Source organism: Salvelinus namaycush, chromosome 1 (assembly GCF_016432855.1).
Source record: "Salvelinus namaycush isolate Seneca chromosome 1, SaNama_1.0, whole genome shotgun sequence".
Taxonomy (NCBI): Eukaryota; Metazoa; Chordata; class Actinopteri; order Salmoniformes; family Salmonidae; genus Salvelinus; species Salvelinus namaycush.
This window is the reverse complement of record NC_052307.1, coordinates 83,228,196-83,251,672: the sequence shown is the minus strand read 5'-3', so window position 1 is coordinate 83,251,672 and position 23,477 is coordinate 83,228,196. Positions and strand designations below refer to the sequence as shown.

The 23,477-nt window shown below is 47.7% G+C and overlaps 1 protein-coding gene across 1 annotated transcript in view; it reads right to left on the bottom strand.

Moving 5' to 3' along the window:
- The window catches only part of LOC120049960 (transducin-like enhancer protein 3-B), a 47,245-nt gene extending 24,572 nt beyond the window's left edge, over positions 1-22,673 (bottom strand). The window contains exons 1-7 of the mRNA XM_038996494.1: positions 22,243-22,673; positions 21,356-21,561; positions 20,152-20,252; positions 19,784-19,847; positions 17,929-17,973; positions 7,365-7,427; positions 7,008-7,082 (exon numbers count right to left, since the gene is read on the bottom strand). Of these exons, the coding sequence (XP_038852422.1) occupies positions 7,008-7,082; positions 7,365-7,427; positions 17,929-17,973; positions 19,784-19,847; positions 20,152-20,252; positions 21,356-21,379 (372 nt within the window). The 5' untranslated portion in view covers positions 21,380-21,561; positions 22,243-22,673. The remainder of the gene's footprint in view (positions 1-7,007; positions 7,083-7,364; positions 7,428-17,928; positions 17,974-19,783; positions 19,848-20,151; positions 20,253-21,355; positions 21,562-22,242) is intronic.
- Positions 22,674-23,477: the final 804 nt, after the last annotated feature.

Here is a 23,477-nt window from a genome sequence, read left to right as displayed (position 1 = left end):
AAACCAAATGGAAATGTGAATTTGACACTCAAATCTGCAGCAAATAAAAACATGCAAAGTGAGCGAGTAGTTCCTCCAAATAGCAAATGTTTGGCCAAGAACAACAACAAAACGGGCGCTGTAATACGTGTTTTACATGCATCGTGTGTCCGGTGTCCAACAGATGACCATTTACATAGGGTTTACTAGATCAGATATGCAAAACACCAACAGTAACCCATCTGTTAACCATTGATGTTGCCCTTAGGTACAAATCTAGGATCAGCTTTCCCTGCCCAAATCCCGACTTTAACCATTGGGGTGGAAACTTGCTAAACTGGTCTTAGATCAGTGTCTGGGGGTAACTTCATCCTGTCCTGTTAACCTTTATCTAAGAACAAGGTGGTGCTAAAAAGCTAGTAGCTTCACACACACTACCTAAATTAAAATGGGCACCTAGTTTTTCTACTTGGTAAGATTAACAATGAACAGATCCGTGATTACTTTGGAATGGGTTAACGTTCTGGAACATCATGTGCAAACTGTTTGTACACCAACTGTGCTGGTTGTCTGGAGAGCTAGATTAGTGCACCTGTGTTATGGGACACAATGGGGAACAGTGTGTAAACTGTTGTCTGTGCAGAGCGATATTACTGTAGGAACCATATAAACAGTTTGTATACAAACTGGCAGGAATGCAGTGTTGTGTTGGGGGTTGTCAGCCCTGTTGGAATATGTTGTTTATTGGAGCGCCCTCTCTCTCAGGTCACTCTGTGCCTGGGGAAGAGGACAGATTAGCAGGTAGTATATCTCCTGAGATAACACTGGCCTGGGGAGGGGAGACTGACTGACTACTGGGAAAAGAAATCTGACCCGGTCAGGGTGATTCGGTCAGGGTGCGCTGTGTGTGTGTCGCTCCCTTTCTGGAGGACTGGGTGTGTGTGTGTGTGTCGCTCCCTTTCTGGAGGACTGGGTGTGTGTGTGTGTGTGTCGCTCCCTTTCTGGAGGACTGGGTGTGTGTGTGTGTGTGTCGCTCCCTTTCTGGAGGACTGGGTGTGTGTGTGTGTCGCTCCCTTTCTGGAGGACTGGGTGTGTGTGTGTGTGTCGCTCCCTTTCTGGAGGACTGGGTGTGTGTGTGTGTGTCGCTCCCTTTCTGGAGGACTGGGTGTGTGTGTGTGTGTCGCTCCCTTTCTGGAGGACTGGGTGTGTGTGTGTGTGTGTGTCGCTCCCTTTCTGGAGGACTGGGTGTGTGTGTGTGTGTGTGTGTCGCTCCCTTTCTGGAGGACTGGGTGTGTGTGTGTGTGTCGCTCCCTTTCTGGAGGACTGGGTGTGTGTGTGTGTGTCGCTCCCTTTCTGGAGGACTGGGTGTGTGTGAGTGTGTCGCTCCCTTTCTGGAGGACTGGGTGTGTGTGAGTGTGTAGCTCCCTTTCTGGAGGACTGGGTGTGTGTGAGTGTGTAGCTCAAGTGTTTCCACACCAATCTTGACGAACCATTTCTGCATGGGGGCATTGTCATGCTGAAACAGGAAAGGGACTTCCCCAAAGTGTTGCCAAAAAATTGGAAGCACAGAATCGTCTAGAATGTCATTGTATGATGTAGCAATTTGATTTCCCTTCACTGGAACCAAGGGGCCTGAACCATGAAAAACAGACCCAGACCATTATTCCTCCTCCATGGAACTTTACAGTTGGTACTACGCATTCGGGCAGGTAGCGTTCTCCTGGAATCTGCCAAATCCAGATTCGTCCATCAGACTGCCAGATGGTAAAGCGTGATTCATATTTCCATTTCTCCAGAGTCCAATGGCGGCAAGCTTTACACCACTCCAGCTGATGCTTGGCACTGCGAATGTTGATCTTAGGCCTGTGTGCGGCTGCTCGGCCATGGAAACCCATTTCATGAAGCTCCCAACAAACAGCTATTGTGCTGAAGTTGCTTCCAAAGGCAGTTTGGAACTCTGCAGTGAGTGTTGCAACCGAGGACAGCCGATTTTTACGCTCTACAGCACTTGGCGGTCCCATTCTGTGAGCTGTGTGGCCTTATCCCTTCGCGGCTGAGCCTTTGTTGCTCCTAGACCTTTCCACTCCAAAATAACAGCACTTACAGTTGACCAGGGTAGCTCTGGCAGGGCAGACATTAGACAAACTGACTTGTTGGAATGGTGGCATCCTATGACAGTGACACGTTGAAAGTCACTGAGCTCTTTAGTAAGGCCATTCTACTGACAATGTTTGTCTATGGAGATTGCATGGCTGCATGCGATTTTATACACCTAACAGGTGTGTAACAGGTGTGGCTGAAATAGCCGAATCCACTGATTTGAAGGGGTGTCCACATATACTTGTGTGTGTATATACACACACACACACGTCTCTCTTCATCAGCGCTGAGTTAAGTCTATGGATCTTCTTTCTCAGACAAATTACTCTGCATGTCTGTCCCTCAGTGTAAAGATGACCTAGTTGAGTCCCTCAGTGTAAAGATGACCTAGTTGAGTCCCTCAGTGTAAAGATGACCTAGTTGAGTCCCTCAGTGTAAAGATGACCTAGTTGAGTCCCTCAGTGTAAAGATGACCTAGTTGAGTCCCTGTGTAAAGATGACCTAGTTGAGTCCCTGTGTAAAGATGACCTAGTTGAGTCCCTCAGTGTAAAGATGACCTAGTTGAGTCCCTCAGTGTAAAGATGACCTAGTTGAGTCCCTCAGTGTAAAGATGACCTAGTTGAGTCCCTCAGTGTAAAGATGACCTAGTTGAGTCCCTCAGTGTAAAGATGACCTAGTTGAGTCCCTCAGTGTAAAGATGACCTAGTTGAGTCCCTCAGTGTAAAGATGACCTAGTTGAGTCCCTCAGTGTAAAGATGACCTAGTTGAGTCCCTCAGTGTAAAGATGACCTAGTTGAGTCCCTCAGTGTAAAGATGACCTAGTTGAGTCCCTCAGTGTAAAGATGACCTAGTTGAGTCCCTCAGTGTAAAGATGACCTAGTTGAGTCCCTCAGTGTAAAGATGACCTAGTTGAGTGCCTCAGTGTAAAGATGACCTAGTTGAGTCCCTCAGTGTAAAGATGACCTAGTTGAGTCCCTCAGTGTAAAGATGACCTAGTTGAGTCCCTCAGTGTAAAGATGACCTAGTTGAGTCCCTCAGTGTAAAGATGACCTAGTCGAGTCCCTTAGGTTTAAAGAAAACAGGGTTAAGAGTACACTTCTGTCCGTCTCCCTATCAATTTAGTTTCTCCCTCTGATAGAAGTTTGTGTGTTATTGTGTGTATGTGCCTCTGTTTGACACGGGACATAGTTTAGTCAGACACACACATCAACTAGCCAAACCCTGCTGGCTTCTGATTACCGTCAGATATTTAATGACCTCCCTTCTTCCATCCCTCTATCCCTTGCTCTCTCCTCCACACAGTGGCAGCATGGAGATTGATTTCCTGCCATCTCTTCCTCCAACAAATAAAAGCCTGTTTTCATAGTGTTTGTGTGTATGTGTGCCAAGTTGCCGAGCTCAACAGCCTTGCCCCTGCTTAATGGCAAAGGCGTGTCTGTCTGTCTGTCCGCTGGACAGTCAAATTAAACTGCCTGGTGGCTGGGAGGAGAGGAGGAAGTAATTACCTTGGAAACGGGGGACACAGTCTTGGCTCATTGCCTTAATTGAATTCCAATATCTGCCTCCGGCCGGCTTGACCCCACCTACGGGGCTGGCTAACTGCTAGCTAAGCGCTAAGGGCTTCAGGATAGCTACTGGCAGCTAGGGGGTCAGCTAGCTAACCGCTAAGGGCTTCAGGATAGCTACTGGCAGCTAGGGGGTCAGCTAGCTAACCGCTAAGGGCTTCAGGATAGCTACGGACAGCTAGGGGGTCAGATAGCTAACCGCTAAGGGCTTCAGGATAGCTACTGGCAGCTAGGGGGTCAGATAGCTAACCGCTAAGGGCTTCAGGACAGCTACAGACAGCTAGGGGGTCAGATAGCTAACCACTAAGGGCTTCAGGATTGCTACTGGCAGCTAGGGGATCAGATAGCTAACCACTAAGGGCTTCAGGATAGCTACGGACAGCTAGGGGGTCAGATAGCTAACCGCTAAGGGCTTCAGGATAGCTACTGACAGCTAGGGGGTCAGCTAGCTAACCGCTAAGGGCTTCAGGATAGCTACTGACAGCTAGGGGGTCATCTAGCTCGAACTAGTAAAAACAGCTAGCATGTTAGCTTTATATAATAGGGCGGAAGGAACAAAAGATGTTCTACGAACTTAGGAAGACAAGGTGTTATCATTTCAGAGTGTTCAGATTCCCAGATGGATCTGACTGCTCCTAGAAACACACAACTCATCAGCAAGCCCTTGGTTAACTGGATCAGGTCTGCCACGACTGGAATAGATCAAATAAGTGGAATGAGGAGAGCTTTGACTTTCAGGGTTAAGGGATTACTAGGTGAAGCCTTATTACGATACAGCCACAACATGGTTAAGTTCTATAGCCTAGTTTCCATAGAGCTCTAAGATGGTGTGTGTGTGGGGGATGGGGAGAGGCTATAACAGTAAGTGTAATCTCAGCTTCAGGACACTACTGGTGAGCCTGTAGAGGAATAAGAAGGCTGAGAGGTAGCGATGAAGACTGCACTGGCTGGAGCCCCTTATCCAATTAAAAACATCCTTACTGGCAAAGTGGAATCAGAGCAAAGCTCCATGATCTGATCAGTGTTACCGCTCTAATCTCAGCCAGGTCTTTACGTTACCCTCTCTGTGAACATCTCAGTTCACAACCACCACCAGCCACTCTCTCAGTTCACAACCACCACCAGCCACTCTCTCAGTTCACAACCACCACCAGCCACTCTCTCAGTTCACAACCACCACCAGCCACTCTCTCAGTTCACAACCACCACCAGCCACTCTCTCAGTTCACAACCACCACCAGCCACTCTCTCAGTTCACAACCACCACCAGCCACTCTCTCAGTTCACAACCACCACCAGCCACTCTCTCAGTTCACAACCACCACCAGCCACTCTCTCAGTTCACAACCACCACCAGCCACTCTCTCAGTTCACAACCACCACCAGCCACTCTCTCAGTTCACAACCAACACCAGCCACTCTCTCAGTTCACAACCACCACCAGCCACTCTCTCAGTTCACAACCACCACCAGCCACTCTCTCAGTTCACAACCACCACCAGCCACTCTCTCAGTTCACAACCAACACCAGCCACTCTCTCAGTTCACAACCAACACCAGCCACTCTCTCAGCCATTGCAGGAGGGGGGCCCCTTGAAGGACTGATTGCTGACTGACCGACACACTGCTGACCAGTGGGATAGTATGTATCACCGTCAGACGTATGTATAATTGAAGATAAATTAATCAAAACCACCATGGTAACTGGTAAATCATATAGACAGTGCATCACATAAGGTACATCAACTCATAATGAAAAACCAGTGGTGACAGAGGCAACGCTGCACGTGGGAGGGGTATGGTGGTGACATAGTGTGGCAAGCTAGTGCACCCCTCCAAAGATCCCCTACCAGGACACTACAGTAACCATCCTCTACCAGGACACTACAGTAACCATCCCCTACCAGGACACTACAGTAACCATCCCCTACCAGGACACTACAGTAACCATCCCCTACCAGGACACTACAGTAACCATCCTCTACCAGGACACTACAGTAACCATCCCCTACCAGGACACTACAGTAACCATCCCCTACCAGGACACTACAGTAACCATCCCCTACCAGGACACTACAGTAACCATCCCCTACCAGGACACTACAGTAACCATCCCCTACCAGGACACTACAGTAACCATCCCCTACCAGGACACTACAGTAACCATCCTCTACCAGGACACTACAGTAACCATCCTCTACCAGGACACTACAGTAACCATCCCCTACCAGGACACTACAGTAACCATCCTCTACCAGGACACTACAGTAACCATCCTCTACCAGGACACTACAGTAACCATCCCCTACCAGGACACTACAGTAACCATCCCCTACCAGGACACTACAGTAACCATCCCCTACCAGGACACTACAGTAACCATCCTCTACCAGGACACTACAGTAACCATCCCCTACCAGGACACTACAGTAACCATCCCCTACCAGGACACTACAGTAACCATCCCCTACCAGGACACTACAGTAACCATCCCCTACCAGGACACTACAGTAACCATCCCCTACCAGGACACTACAGTAACCATCCCCTACCAGGACACTACAGTAACCATCCTCTACCAGGACACTACAGTAACCATCCTCTACCAGGACACTACAGTAACCATCCCCTACCAGGACACTACAGTAACCATCCTCTACCAGGACACTACAGTAACCATCCTCTACCAGGACACTACAGTAACCATCCCCTACCAGGACACTACAGTAACCATCCCCTACCAGGACACTACAGTAACCATCCCCTACCAGGACACTACAGTAACCATCCCCTACCAGGACACTACAGTAACCATCCCCTACCAGGGTATTACAGTAACCATCCTCTACCAGGGTATTACAGTAACCATCCTCTACCAGGACATTACAGTAACCATCCTCTACCAGGACATTACAGTAACCATCCTCTACATCAGTTTCCCAAACTCGATCTTCTTCCCTCCCCCGGGTGCACGTTTTGGTTTTTGCCATCGCACTACACCACGAATTCAAATGAGTTGGTTATTTGAGTCAGCTGTGTAGTGCTGGGGGGACGGCCGGACAGTGTCTGGGAAAACCCTGGTCTACATACTACTAGTGTAACATCCTCTACCTAGCTACCAACTCCACACTGGGCTATATATATATATAAATATATCATCAAACAACATGTAATGTACTTTGAACAAGAGAGAGATCTATGAGATAGATGGGCCTAAATCTTTGTGAAATGAGAGTTGAGACAGTATATTGCTAGTGGACTAGCGGTCCCCTCCGTACATGCAGGTTTACCCCCGTCTCTGGCTGAATGAAGTAAAGTAAGAGGGGTACACACGGTGAGAGGCAGATTGGGAAGTCCACGTACCCCGATGATGGCATTGAGCTCAGTCATCGTGACCTGCTTGGCACGCTCAACAGCCTGAGCGACCTGCTGCTGGTGCTGTTGGGGAGAAACACAGAGACAAGGTTTAGCCAACTTTAGCTGGGCCACTGTACAGCAAGTCTCGATGGTTATAGAGCCTGTTTCATAGACAGATTTATTAAGACAGAATTAGACTCATCTTGGGTTAAACTAATCAAAACCTTAACATGTGAACAGGGATTAAGCTTCAATAATATAGGGCCTGAAAAGAGGCTCTATTCAACAGGCCTACACAACCATGGGAACACCAGAAGTGTTTTATGTTAAGACAGCATTAGGATGGATGTGTGGGGCACTCACCTCTTGTGACAGGAAAGGCATGATCTGTGCGAGAATTGCGTTGAGCCGTTTAGCAATCTCAGTCTGGAAGAGAGAGGAACATGGTGAGGACTACATCAGCAGCCAGCTTGGATTACTAACAGAGAGAGAGAGGACTACATCCGCAGCCAGCTTGGATTACTAACAGAGAGAGAGAGGACTACATCAGCAGCCAGCTTGGATTACTAACAGAGAGAGAGAGAGGACTACATCAGCAGCCAGCTTGGATTACTAACAGAGAGAGAGAGAGGACTACATCAGCAGCCAGCTTGGATTACTAACAGAGAGAGAGAGAGGACTACATCAGCAGCCAGCTTGGATTACTAACAGAGAGAGGACTACATCAGCAGCCAGCTTGGATTACTAACAGAGAGAGGACTACATAAGCAGCCAGCTTGGATTACTAACAGAGAGAGGACTACATAAACAGCCAGCTTGGATTACTAACAGAGAGGACTACATAAGCAGCCAGCTTGGATTACTAACAGAGAGAGGACTACATAAGCAGCCAGCTTGGATTACTAACAGAGAGAGAGAGGACTACATCAGCAGCCAGCTTGGATTACTAACAGAGAGAGAGAGGACTACATCAGCAGCCAGCTTGGATTACTAACAGAGAGAGAGAGGACTACATCAGCAGCCAGCTTGGATTACTAACAGAGAGAGAGAGGACTACATCAGCAGCCAGCTTGGATTACTAACAGAGAGAGAGAGGACTACATCAGCAGCCAGCTTGGATTACTAACAGAGAGAGAGAGGACTACATCAGCAGCCATCTTAAGTTACTAACAGACAGAGAGAGGACTACATCAGCAGCCAGCTTGGATTACTAACAGAGAGAGAGAGGACTACATCAGCAGCCAGCTTGGATTACTAACAGACAGAGAGAGGACTACATCAGCAGCCATCTTAAGTTACTAACAGAGAGAGAGAGGACTACATCAGCAGCCAGCTTGGATTACTAACAGAGAGAGACAGGACTACATCAGCAACCAGCTTGGATTACTAACAGAGAGAGACAGGACTACATCAGCAACCAGCTTGGATTACTAACAGACACAGAGAAGATGACAATGTCAATGTTTACACCTCCACCGCACCTTCCAAGAAACCATTTCAGTTTTGGTTGGTTGAACACAGACAGACAGACACACACACACACACACCACTATGCTTGATAACACAGCAAGGGGGCATGTTTTTCCCCTCACACACACACCTAAATCCCTCAGTCCACTCCAGAGTCCATCTAGACGCCGGATGTCCCATTACTCTTAACTGAAATTAATGGGGGGGGGGGGGGGGGGGGGGGGGGGGAAGAGCTCTCCTTAAAACAAACCAACTCTGGTCTCCCTCTATCCCACATCCATTAGACAGCTGGCCTTATTTCATTAGCAGTTTGAAATATGATATTACCATTTGGGAGGAGGAAGACAAACCAGGGTAATACTTCACAATTACTACGCAGCCATTTCACAGAAGACAGGGAGAGAAAGGAGAGGGGAGGCTGGCTGACAAGCAATATCTATCACCAACATCATTGGTATAGAGCGGGGGGGACAATACCTCGGGCCTGATTCAGACAGAGCACTTTAGAGCCCCACATTTGGAGTTCTGGATCCAGTTGTGCTGCTCTTGAATATCCACAGACATAGTCGCCAAAACACCTTTTCCTCCTAACTTATTTCCAGAGAGCAAAAGAGGGAGAGACTTGACACTAAGCTAATCTAATTTGACTGTGTTGGGGAGAGAAGAACTAATGGATTGTGGGGCAGATGGCCCAGCAGGTGTATGTGAGCGTGGGACAGAGAGACGGGGGCTTTTCTCCTTTGTTTCTTCACGCATTCCTCTCATTTTACCTCGTTTAATAGTAAAAGAGGGGATGGAAGAAAAAGGGGGTGGTAGTGGCCTTTTGCCCTGCTGTGGTGTCACTCTTCTGTTTGACTCGGGGGAAGGAAGGAAGGAAGGAAGGAAGGGGAATGAGGGGGTGTGGGGGGAGAGAGACCTATTCTGACCTGTCAGGAACTCACAACCCCCTTAACCCCAGGCAGACTCCCCTCACATTTCTCATTCCCCTCCTGCAATCCCTCCATCTACATCCTCCCCCTTCCATTCCTGTCCCCGCTCTCTCCTGTTGCCAGGGTAACGGCGGCCCAGCAGGCCCTGTCTGACGGTGGTGATCATTATGTAAATTGGGCCTGGGCTTGACCATAGCAGGCTGTAAAATCATATTACGCGCACAGAGGCAGGTCATTAAATAGAATTTTTCTGGGCTGTCGATCAGATCAGAGGGAGAAATTAATGGGGGATAAGAGGGAGGAGGAGGGGAGCGCGGGGGGTGACTAGTCTTCATCCCTGGAAACAAGAAGAGACACACAGCTAGATCTGTAGAGGCTGGACTCGACCTAACAACCAAATATCCTCAGTGTTTCAAACACACTACACATAACATGCACAATAGACAACAAAACAGCCACCATTTTCAATCGTTCATTCACTATTCCTGGTATAAAGGGACTTGCATGGACTGGAAGGTGTTCTGAGTTGAGTATACACGCTGTTCTTTCTGGATGAGCAGCTCGCTGGCACAAGCCGAGCTGGAACACCAGGTGCTCAGACAGCCGTGACCTCACCAACGGCGTGTTGCCTTTAGGGTTCGTCCAGGTTACAACATTCCTGGAACGTTCTCCCGCCCTTAACGTCGACTCTGGAGTACCTGTTCCTGTTCTGGTCAGCTGGTGAGGTACTCCTGGCTCTGACCAGGATGTAGAAAAAGTATAAAAATGTATGAACAGAATGTATGGAAAGTGCTCTATAAATACTCAGGGGTAAGAAATCCTTGAGCAGCAACTGTCACTAATCTTCTCTTTTCTCCTCAGAGGCAGGCATCCTCTCTCCTTTGAAAACGCCTAGGATACCGACTGACCAAAAGCATCCAGGGAACTCCATTCAAAAGACACAGAAACACTGTTACATCGGCTGTCAAAAGGCCAAAACTACTCAGATGTCAGGAGCGAATCACTACCCAGTAAACAGAGGGGACAAGTAGCAGAGTTTCAGTACAATACTAGTCAGATGTCAGGAGCGAATCACTACCCAGTAAACATAGAGGGGACAAGTAGCAGAGTTTCAGTAGAATACTAGTCCGATGTCAGGAGCGAATCACTACCCAGTAAACAGAGGGGACAAGTAGCAGAGTTTCAGTACAATACTAGTCAGATGTCAGGAGCGAATCACTACCCAGTAAACAGAGGGGACAAGTAGCAGAGTTTCAGTAGAATACTAGTCAGATGTCAGGAGCGAATCACTACCCAGTAAACATAGAGGGGACAAGTAGCAGAGATTCAGTACAATACTAGTCAGATGTCAGGAGCGAATCACTACCCAGTAAACATAGAGGGGACAAGTAGCAGAGATTCAGTAGAATACTAGTCAGATGTCAGGAGCGAATCACTACCCAGTAAACAGAGGGGACAAGTAGCAGAGATTCAGTAGAATACTACTCAGATGTCAGGAGCGAATCACTACCCAGTAAACATAGAGGGGACAAGTAGCAGAGTTTCAGTAGAATACTAGTCAGATGTCAGGAGCGAATCACTACCCAGTAAACAGAGGGGACAAGTAGCAGAGTTTCAGTACAATACTAGTCAGATGTCAGGAGCGAATCACTACCCAGTAAACAGAGGGGACAAGTAGCAGAGTTTCAGTACAATACTAGTCAGATGTCAGGAGCGAATCACTACCCAGTAAACAGAGGGGACAAGTAGCAGAGTTTCAGTAGAATACTAGTCAGATGTCAGGAGCGAATCACTACCCAGTAAACAGAGGGGACAAGTAGCAGAGTTTCAGTACAATACTAGTCAGATGTCAGGAGCGAATCACTACCCAGTAAACAGAGGGGACAAGTAGCAGAGTTTCAGTACAATACTAGTCAGATGTCAGGAGCGAATCACTACCCAGTAAACATAGAGGGGACAAGTAGCAGAGTTTCAGTAGAATACTAGTCAGATGTCAGGAGCGAATCACTACCCAGTAAACAGAGGGGACAAGTAGCAGAGTTTCAGTACAATACTAGTCAGATGTCAGGAGCGAATCACTACCCAGTAAACAGAGGGGACAAGTAGCAGAGATTCAGTAGAATACTAGTCAGATGTCAGGAGCGAATCACTACCCAGTAAACATAGAGGGGACAAGTAGCAGAGATTCAGTACAATACTAGTCAGATGTCAGGAGCGAATCACTACCCAGTAAACAGAGGGGACAAGTAGCAGAGTTTCAGTACAATACTAGTCAGATGTCAGGAGCGAATCACTACCCAGTAAACATAGAGGGGACAAGTAGCAGAGTTTCAGTACAATACTAGTCAGATGTCAGGAGCGAATCACTACCCAGTAAACAGAGGGGACAAGTAGCAGAGTTTCAGTACAATACTAGTCCGATGTCAGGAGCGAATCACTACCCAGTAAACATAGAGGGGACAAGTAGCAGAGTTTCAGTACAATACTAGTCAGATGTCAGGAGCGAATCACTACCCAGTAAACAGAGGGGACAAGTAGCAGAGTTTCAGTACAATACTAGTCAGATGTCAGGAGCGAATCACTACCCAGTAAACATAGAGGGGACAAGTAGCAGAGTTTCAGTACAATACTAGTCAGATGTCATTTTATGGACACTTGTGGAAGATCTACTTATGGTTTCACTACACTCGTTCAGTAAATAACGCTACCTCATAACGCCTAGGGCTGGCAATTACCAGGGACCTTTAATACAATATTATCCCAATACATAACGGTATAGAACCCCCCCATCACATTCATATGTTGGAGAGAGACCAGAGAAACAAAATGGTGCCAACGAGTGTTGACGTCGTGGGAAGACTTGGACTGCCGACCACCTAATGGGTCCAATTTCCAGTGTACGCATGCACGGCGTCGACTCAACGCCAACAGCTTTTAGGCCAGGAGGCGGATAAAATAGGGTATTGTCACTTTAAGCCAATGAAAAGCAAGCCCTTGAGCGGCGTGCCAGTAAAGGCTGTTCACTCCGGCTCCACAATTACAGGTACTCAGTGGCTCAGAGCTGTCTGGTGCTGCTAGTATAGAGGCCTCTCAGAGGATGGCCTTGTCAATAGCTCTGTGTTGAAAACCATTTGCCTGTTTGTCGCTGGAAGCCGCTAGCCGAGAGGACGAGACTGATGAGGTTTCAATTGGCAGGAAAACAACTGGTGACAGGAAGTCACAGTGTCACACGTTGAACCAGAGAGCCACAGTGGTTTATGATCCACACACACATTTCCCTATCCGTCTCAAAGACGTCACGCTACTCGGCCATCATTGCAATCCTCTGCCTCAGTAGCAGCCCCTCATTTTTCATGTGCAGCAGATCCCGCCTCCCGGCCCCTCATTGTTCATGTACAGCAGATCCCTCCTCCTCCCGGCCCCTCATTGTTCATGTGCAGCAGATCCCTCCTCCTCCTTCCGGCCCCTCATTGTTAATGTGCAGCAGATCCCTCCTCCCAGCCCCTCATTGTTAATGTGCAGCAGATCCCTCCTCCTCCCGGCCCCTCATTGTTCATGAGCAGCAGATCCCTCCTCTTCCCGGCCCCTCATTGTTAATGTGCAGCAGATCCCTCCTCCCGGCCCCTCACTGTTCATGAGCAGCAGATCCCTCCTCCCAGCCCCTCATTGTTAATGTGCAGCAGATCCCTCCTCCCGGCCCCTCACTGTTCATGTGCAGCAGATCCCTCCTCCCGGCCCCTCATTGTTCATGTGCAGCAGATCCCTCCTCCCAGCCCCTCATTGTTCATGTGCAGCAGATCCCTCCTCCCAGCCCCTCATTGTTCATGTGCAGCAGATCCCTCCTCCCGGCCCCTCACTGTTCATGTGCAGCAGATCCCTCCTCCCGGCCCCTCATTGTTCATGTGCAGCAGATCCCTCCTCCCGGCCCCTCATTGTTCATGTGCAGCAGATCCCTCCTCCCGGCCCCTCATTGTTCATGTGCAGCAGATCCCTCCTCCCAGCCCCTCATTGTTCATGTGCAGCAGATCCCTCCTCCCAGCCCCTCACTGTTCATGTGCAGCAGATCCCTCCTCCCGGGCCCCTCATTGTTCATGTGCAGCAGATCCCTCCTCCCAGCCCCTCACTGTTCATGTGCAGCAGATCCCTCCTCCTCCCGTCCCCTCATTGTTAATGTGCAGCAGATCCCTCCTCCCGGCCCCTCATTGTTCATGTGCAGCAGATCGGGGTCTAACAGTTTATTGATGTATGCATTTACCTCCCTGTTGATTGGCTGGGAGCTGGGCCAGGGGCCACTCCTAATAGGCAGGGACACACTACTGAGACCTGACAGACAGACAGATGCTACTGGAACCTGACACACACATACACAGGAGGGAGGGCTAACTCACACAAACCTCCATCCTGTCACAAGGAGCATAGAAAATTGTTGCTATTTTTCTACAAATCACTAAGTTCATTATAGGGGCCTGGAGAATGGACAGACACACAATATTTCCTTTAATTATCCCTGCAACCAGACACTTGTCCATTCCACTGGATCAGCATTCTGACTGACACATACACAACCACCCCACTGGGTTTTAACACAAAACGGCTTCAACGAGACCTTCATCATCTTGTGTGACTGTAGCAGCAGATCCAGGCTGACCAGAATGATGAAGCACGTTTCACAGACACTAGTAACCTCCATCCATGTGTGTGTTCTCCCAGGCCGTTTGTTTTGGCTCACAGACAAGTCGACTATCATCACCTTGGCAAACAATTCCTAGAATCCTGTGGAAATAATTCATTTGAACAAGCTCTCCCTCACACACCTCTCTCCCTCCCACTCAGGCCACAAACAGGACTTCCCTAAATAAAGCTCCCTCTCTGTGAAGCCTCGTTATCGACAAGCAGGGGAGGAATTGAGCAAGCACAGTGGAAAAACTGAGCGCCTGAGGAAGAAAGCCCAGGTTCTCAATCAGAGCAACAGAGAGAGAAAGAAAATATGAGAGAGAAAATATGAGAGCGAGAAACTAAGCAGCGAATAAGATGGAGTACCCTCTGAACTGACACACTGAGACACAGCGCTCAGCGGGCCTCGTTGCCGTGGCAGCCTAATGAGCTGCGCTAATTAAAATCACTTATTGACAGCGAAGTGAGGGTGATTATCTCCACCCCGCACCACCCTTGACACCCCACGCCGCCGCATCATAAGAGCTCTGTCAAAACAAAATCACCCCCATGGCTGCCATAGAGCCCTGCGCTGCCTAACCACCCGGGGCACCGCCAGGATGTGTTAGACTATAAGTATGTTTATATTATGTACATGCAGCTTTGCATGTACACATATCCATGCGTGTTTGAAGGGAGCACACACACACAAACTAGCTCCACTGAAAAAAGGGGGCAAAGACAGATAGCCATGTTTCCTCCACTACCAAGTAAATCCTACTCAGAGCAGGGAGAACAATATGCTGCCTGCATCCAATAATACAGACCAACCCTCCTCTCCCCCTCCCTTCACCACCAGCAACCAGGATAAGAGGAGAGAGATGCTCACTGTTTACACCACACTGATGTCATCATAAACACTAGTGTTCAGTGGGGAGCGATGGGGGGGTCATTCATTATTCACACCACTCACTAGACTCCATTGGTCTTATTGCTAAAGAAAAGGCGAGCGAGGGAGAGGGCCAGTCCATTAACCTGTTTACACAGCGGTTTCATCCTTCACCTCCCATCCTCACTGTTTACCTCCCATCCCACCGCTGTTTACCTCCAATCCTCCCTCGCTCTTCCCACTGTCCACCTCCCATCTATCCTCGCTCTTCCCACCCCCCATCCTCCCTCGCTCTTCCCACTGTCCACCTCCCATCCCACAGCTGTCCATCTCCCGCCCTATTCCCACCCCTGTCCATCTCCTTCCCTCCCACCTCCCTCCCTCCCTCTTCCCACCTCCTGTCAGTGATAAGAGCCTGACAGAACCTTCTGGGGGATCTAGTTCCCCGTGGGACACATTTGGCACACACACACACACACGTATATAGGCAGCCACAAAAATATGCAGACGCACATACGCACGCACACACTTCTCATCCTGATAAATCAGCCATGCTGCTCCAATCCACCATCCTCCCACTGCTGCTATTAACCTTGCAGGCCCGGAGGGTGAGTCAAAGACAGCCAGTCCCCCTCTCCTCCTCAACCAGCCTGCCTAAAGCCCATCCCCCTCTCCTCCTCGACCAGCCTGCCTAAAGCCCATCCCCCTCTCCTCCTCGACCAGCCTGCCTAAAGCCCATCCCCCTCTCCTCCTCGACCAGCCAGCCTGCCTAAAGCCCATCCCCCTCTCCTCCTCGACCAGCCAGCCTGCCTAAAGCCCATCCTCTCCTCCTCGACCGGCCTGCCTAAAGCCCGTCCCCTCCTCCTCCTCGACCGGCCTGCCTAAAGCCCGTCCCCTCCTCCTCCTCGACCGGCCTGCCTAAAGCCCGTCCCCTCCTCCTCCTCGACCGGCCTGCCTAAAGCCCGTCCCCTCCTCCTCCTCGACCGGCCTGCCTAAAGCCCGTCCCCTCCTCCTCCTCGACCGGCCTGCCTAAAGCCCGTCCCCTCCTCCTCGACCAGCCTGCCTAAAGCCCATCCCCTCCTCCTCGACCAGCCTGCCTAAAGCCCATCCCCTCCTCCTCGACCAGCCTGCCTAAAGCCTATCCCCTCCTCCTCGACCAGCCTGCCTAAAGCCCATGTTCATACATCATATTACAGTGCTAATGACACACAGGCACAGCCCATCTCTCACTGCACATCCCACTGAGAAGGGGGTGGGGGGTAAAGAGGAGGTAAATAAATAACAAGGAAAGAGCGAGAAACCAGGAAAGACAGAAGAGAGATGAAAGGAACCAGAGGGAGACTAGAGAAGACTGCGTGATAGATGCCACAAATCACCTCGCCACTAAAAAGCCCGCTTCACAGCCCGGTGGATATTGACAGACTGTTTGACTGAGCACTGTTCCCCCTTCCTCTCTCTAAGGCGGCCATTTTGTCTGTTTCTCCAGTAGTGAGGCAGGTCTAATGTCTCCTCCACTCACAGCCAGGCTGAGGCGGAGGGAGCCCTCTGGTTGGCTTCTACTGCTGATTAATACTTTCTGCTGAGAGGCAGCTGACCTAATGAGGTTTTAGACTGGCTGGCTGGCTCTGCATGCTGCCTTTAGTGGAGTCAGACTCGTCACTGGGAGAAACACACACACGCAAACACACACTCAGTCCTTGCCAGACTTCACTTTAATCTTATCAAAGCAGCCCCATCAGGCCGCCTGCCCCGCTCGCTATTTAGCCCGTCAGCGTTTTCACAGACAGGAAGGGAGTCGGTGTGTGTGTGTGTGTGTGAGTGCGCATGTGTTACTTTGAGGAGTGTTTATGACTGAGGGCATAGACTAAGGTCTCGTATGTGTGCGTGTGTTTTTCAGGAGGCAATGAGAACGTGAGGTGTGTGTCTGTGCCTGTGTGACTGAGAAGCATTTAAGACTGAGGGCATCGACTAAGGTTGTGTGTCTGTGTCATTGAACAATCATAGGTCTTGCTTTCCAATCCCCTACAAACAGACACAGCACAATGTGTCAGACATAATGAGTACATACATACATGCACACAGTGTGATTATTTGTGAATAATCAGATTAATATAATAGTTTGATTAAAACATTTACAAGCTTTGCAAGAAAAACACATTCCCTAATAATAATAATCCTGTTTCCATGGACAAATCTGAAATCAGGCTACCTGCCGGCACTCTGATAAATGCAGAAAATCACCAATCAAAATAAACGTTCTACCACAGCTATCATGTTATTTTGGGGAAACAGATTTGATTCTGAGTTTGGACATATAAAGTTTGTATGGGAAAACTATTTCTAAGACATCTATTCAGAACTCACTTGTCTGGCGCTAAAGAGGGAGGCTCTCGGCTGGTGCCAGCACAGGCGCAGATTAAATACACCACTGGAACACCGGTGTTTACATGTCCTAATAATTCTAAAGATTGCTCAGAAAACCAGGTGCCTACTGCCATAATCAGATTAATATCACATTATTACTGTGCATGTAAACATACTCAATGACTCACAAGCTGATGTCCCCATCTTCCTTCATTTAACTGACAGACGCTGGACTGATAGAGGTCCCATACGCTGGACTGATAGAGGGCCCCATACGCTGGACTGATAGAGGGCCCCATACGTTGGACTGATAGAGGGCCCCATACGCTGGACTGATAGAGGGCCCCATACGCTGGACTGATAGAGGGCCCCATACGCTGGACTGATAGAGGGCCCCATACGCTGGACTGATAGAGGGCCCCATACGCTGGACTGATAGAGGGCCCCATACGCTGGACTGATAGAGGGCCCCATACGCTGGACTGATAGAGGGCCCCATACGCTGGACTGATAGAGGGCCCATACGCTGGACTGATAGAGGCCCCATATGCTGGACAGATAGAGGCCCCATATGTTAACAACCACACTTTCAAAGTAGACAGATGAGGATAATGCTACATACCTGTTTGTGCATCTCAATGTTCAGCCCATAGGACATCTCATAGTACTGGAAAAGACAAGAGTCACATATAGAAACATTCATATCCCATTCATTTACTAGTTAGAATATCAAAAAAGATAAATAGTGGACAAGTGAAAGCTGAGTTTTCCATGGGAAGCAGTCTGCATGTCAGAATGCTGGACTCCTGAGCAGGGCTAGGGGGAGAGAACTAGCTGTCCTAGCCCGTTACTGATTAACACTTCAAATCCTCCACCCAGGCCGGCTCAAAGGCTGTAGTGATCCCTCTATTTCTCCCTCTTTTTCTATCCCTTTCTTTGTTCTTCGAGCTCTTTTTGGGAGTCTAGGGGGTGAGCGAGGTGAACCGTGTCTGAGTGGATAGGGTAAATGCTAAGCTACAGGACTCCAATCCACTTCTTTTGAGCACAGTCCGATTTTAAAATGCTAAGTTGCTAACTCAATCAGTCTGGCGAAATACGAGTCTTTCAAAACAAATAGATTGTTGTCAATCGTAGATTAGACATCCGTAGCGATACTCACTATCAGGGCGTGAACCGGCGGCTGCCAGATTTGGCCTAGTTAGTCCATCCTGTTTATCTAACAACCCCCCTCTCACACACTACCTCTAAACCGGTGCATGCGTTTCCTCAGAATAAAAAAATAATGTTTAACTAAAGTACCAGTGCGTTTGGTTAAAGTCATCCTGGCGTGGACAAATAAGATAAGAGGAGTTTATATGCACGGGGCCTCAGCTCAGAGTTGGGCCTCTGTTACATCATGTCTAGGGACTGACTGGTTATTTTCCATTCATTCACCAGCCCTTCTTGTGTTACCCAGAACCTCAGCTAGGCTCTGAGTTGGATCAATGTTGTAGCTTGACAGTAAATAGTCAGGCACAAATAACTTTGTACTATCTACACTTACAATTTCTATTTGATCATGGGGGGGGGGGGGGGGGGGGCTTTGAAAATGAAAAAAATTATTTAACAAGGGAATGTTTGAACGTGGATCAGGTGGAGCTGTTGTTTTGGAGTTAAGTCACACATTCTAAAATGGCAACAATGTAAAGGTTAATACTGCTATTTGTTTTTTTACATGGTAATACTTCACTTGACTGTGTCCTCTACTTGATGAGGTCATTCAGCCATAGGCCACAGTATTGTCTGCAAGTCATCCCGGATAGGAGGCCACCGCTAAACAGCTAGGCTAAAATAGAAATGTCATACTCCACCGTGACTAACTAGTTGTCTACCTGGCCAGGGGGTCCCTTCTACCCCCCCAACTCTCTCCATCCTTAATGAGATGTCTTAGAAGGCCCTGGATGTGTCAGAAAGGCCCTGGGTATGTGAAGGCCCATAGGCCATAGCTCACCCTGGGAGAATACTGCCCTAAATAAATCAGCTTCACACACAAAGCCAGCAGGCCAGTCATTAACCCTTAGGGGGTCAGAGACATAAAAGAGGCCATGGAGCCATTATAACCCCCCCCCCCCCCCCCCCCCCCCCCCCCCCATCATCACAAAGCCCCGTCCGTCACGCCCTTTTATCAACGGCCGGACATTTGACCTCTGATGGAGTTTCACAACAACCCCCACGCACTCCTTCTCTATAGGCACACACACACGCTTCCTCCAATCACAGGAGGCCCAATGTCCCTTTCTGGCCAATCACCTCACAGGGATGATCATGAGTCAACAATCTCAAATGCACCCAAAAATGTCACTCAAATTGCCTCTGCAAACAAACACGGTTGCTACCGTTTTATCTGAGGGAAAATAATAGCACAGCTTACTAACCATCACATGCAGGGTTTTAGTTCCAGGAAGTGATTGTACTTGTATGTAGTGTGATATTCTTACCATGACATAGTGACGCTGCATCTCTGTCTTCTCATTGGCCAGTTTGTCGTACTCCACTTTGAGACTGAAAGAGGAGAAATATGGTCCATTATTATTAGCCAATATTTATGCTTTATTACATAATTAATACATGTTAGTCCACTTCACAGAAATCTATGGTTTTAAAAAGACAATACACCATAACCACTCAATATAGTTGTACCATGTGAAAAATCTATTTTTCTAGATATTACCAACAGCACCTTCACATTTCCCATAACAAACATGCCATGTAAAACACAGTGTTAGCAGACATCGCTAACTAGATTGATCACGAGTAGCCTAGTTCTTTCAGTTGAAGTACATCCTCTAAAAGAGGATGTCATTACCTGTGGTACTGGGCCTGCAGGAACTGAAACTCGTCTTTGATCCTGTCGCAGGACTCGGCCACGGTGAACTTGAAGCCAGGCTGCCCTGGTTGGTGTGGTGCCTAGAGAAAAGCAGTGTTGATATCAATAACCCCAATGGAGTGGTGGTGCAGCCACACCCATTACATAACGCCTAGATCTCAGCCCATTTCTATAACATAGACTGTAACACATCACGCCTAGATCTCAGCCCATTTCTATAACATAGACCATAACACATCACGCCTAGATCTCAGCCCATTTCTATAACACATCACACCTAGATCTCAGCCCATTTCTATAACATAGACTAACACATCACGCCTAGATCTCAGCCCATTTCTATAACATAGACCGTAACACATCACGCCTAGATCTCAGCCCATTTCTATAACATAGACTAACACATCACGCCTAGATCTCAGCCCATTTCTATAACATAGACTATAACACATCACGCCGAGATCTCAGCCCATTTCTATAACATAACAGTCTATTTATAATCAATAGCAACATGGCAAAATAGTATCATCATCCTTCATCATGCTTTCTTAGCCTCCCTCTCCTATAGGCCTCTCTCTTCCGTGTAAAATGATTTTTTGCTGCTGCTGAATGGTGGTTTGTCAGTGTGGTACCCAAACGTTCCCTTGAGCCCTGCCTGGTGGCCGCTTTTATAATGGTGGGAAGAACCACTATCACTCAAGAGTGCGATGACAGAGGCGGGTCAGTGCGCCCGTCCTCAAAGAGCACGGGAAGGGGGGTGATCGGAGAGAGAGAGGAAATCACAACCTGATTTGTGAGGAATTCAATGCATGCCAATGATGCCGTGTAGTAAGCTTGATAATTACAGCATATCCGCTACTGCTTCAATGCAGCAGCTTGGAGGAATTTAGAGGGTAAAAAAAAAATATTCGCCCAGAAAATATTTTTTTCACCTCTTACATATTGGCCCGTCTTTTGTTATTAAAACTGCTCATAAGAATCTTATACGTGAATCGATTGTTTATTTGCAGTTTCCTGTCGAAACGTGTTGTCGAGTGTCATAAACAGAGAGACTAGGCTACTCGACGTGCAGACCATAAATAGTAAGGTGCAGATCACGAGCTCGTGTCTGACAAGCTAATTATTTTGAAGGCGGTACATTTGCATTATTTCGCATAATAATCTCAAGAGCTGGGATACTTACCGGATGCCGGCCCTGTGGATACATCTTGAATGTATCCTTTTTTGAGGGAAATTGGGGGATACTTCAGTAATCCGAGTTGATGTGCGATAGTCCGCCACCCCTCCCTGTGCGCACAAGCGGTCGGACAATGCCAATCCTCCGCGGCGGAGAACACACTTCGACCCTCCGATCTCTCGATCTTTATTGTTGATTTTTAAGCCCCTTTCCTTTCACCATCACAAACAAACATAACAAAAAAGCACAACAGAATGGATATTAGCTAAATTAATGTAGTAGGCAATAGGAACACGCACATAGCTTCAAAATATGTTCGTGACGACAGCAAGGAAATACTTGCTGAATTTAGTCAATGGCATGTGCAGATTATAGCCTCTATAATTTAACTCAATATCATCGCCTGGTCTGTCTCTCAAAAATACATGCCATAATAAACCGCTATTCTCGACTTGCACATATTTATCCGACATGTTGGGAAATGGTGATATCTAAATGGGTTTGTTTGACAGGTTTGTTGGCGTGTCAAGCCTTCACGCTAGAGTGATAATAGGCTACACTAGCAGACGGAAAAAACTACAATAGCCGCGTAGCACGGGTAACAATTTATCCAAAACCAAAAAGACCAGCCTCGCTACAATCAGAGTTGATACATTGTATCATGTTTTTGTATTATCTGTATTCGCAACAAATGTAACAATTTGCTGTTTCGCCGAGCTGCAGTGTTCGAGCGCAACTGGAAAACAGAATATTTGACAAAGCGGGCTGCGGGATTATGACATTCAGTCCACCAAGCTTGGTTATAAAACACAATGCTGTTTTCAAAGTAGCCCAGCCATGAAAGCTACACCACCCGTCTTGTTAGCGGGCTCTTCTCGGGTCTTCTTCTGTACCTTTGTCTCGATTGATTCCCCTCCCCTACGACGGCAATAATCCCTCTGTTGAACGAATTTTCACAATCCTCGGCTGGTAACCTTCCTTATGAGAATGAAAAAATGATCCAAAAGTAATCGCTGGTTACATGGAATCCTTGTCCCAGCCGAGCCCTTTGGAACTTCGGCGATCTCGTGGCGCCGCACGACCTGCCTCGACAATGCCTTTCCGATCCGACGTCGGAGAGCCGTCGATTAGAACGAGTTGTTGACCGCATAAAACTTCCAAGAAAGCCTTTCTTGACTTAATGCAATTATTGACGAGTCTTCTAGTAAATCCAAATACAATTTTGTAAGTTAAAAGAGGTTAAATCGTAGAAAAGTTGGATGTTGTAACGAAGCAATTGCTTGCATTCGATGTACCCAGTTTCTCCAACGCTTGCTGTACCACACACAGACTGTGCACTGACACGAGGACTCAACTGCCGCGAGAGGGCCTCTCACAAGCCAATCGGATTCTCCGAAGGAGTTTATCCGCATTGGCCTATCAGAGAGGGATGTCCCCACGTGGGGTACATAGTACCCTTGTGTTCCCATTGGACTGTGATATATGACCTCATATATTCGCCATTTTGGATCTAAACTGGTATTCAACTGACGAACTTGTAATAAACAAAGGTAATTATAAATGTTTCTGCCACAAATGTCAGAATATACTGTTTAACTTTTAATCATTGATATATTAAATCCCTCATGTGATGCAGACATGGGCATGTGCAGCATGGTACACATGGTTAAATCTCCTATAATGTTAGATACAATGTAACAATCAAATTGAATGCCTCGCATGCCTGTGTTTCTGGACTAAAAAGTGTCCTAGCAATTAAGCAACTATTTTTCTATATCAGCCAATTACTTGTCTCATTTAAACGTTTAGAATAGGCTATACTGCAGTTTATGAAATCTGAAACTCACAAGCACATTAAATGTGCTCTGAAGAAAGTATGTGTTCTATAATTTGCTATCTTAGAAGATCCAGCCTACAAATAGCTTAATCATTTAGGACGGTAGTGTTTAATGTATGATTTGCTCCATCGCATAGTTTTGAAAGCCTATAATTAAGAACGATTGAATTTAATAAGCATAGCCCTTGCATAAGTCTAACACGAATACTAGAAAATGGGGATTAAATGTATTCATTGATCAGACTGATTTGATCGACCTACATTTTTAATAAGACCTCAACCATCAACAAG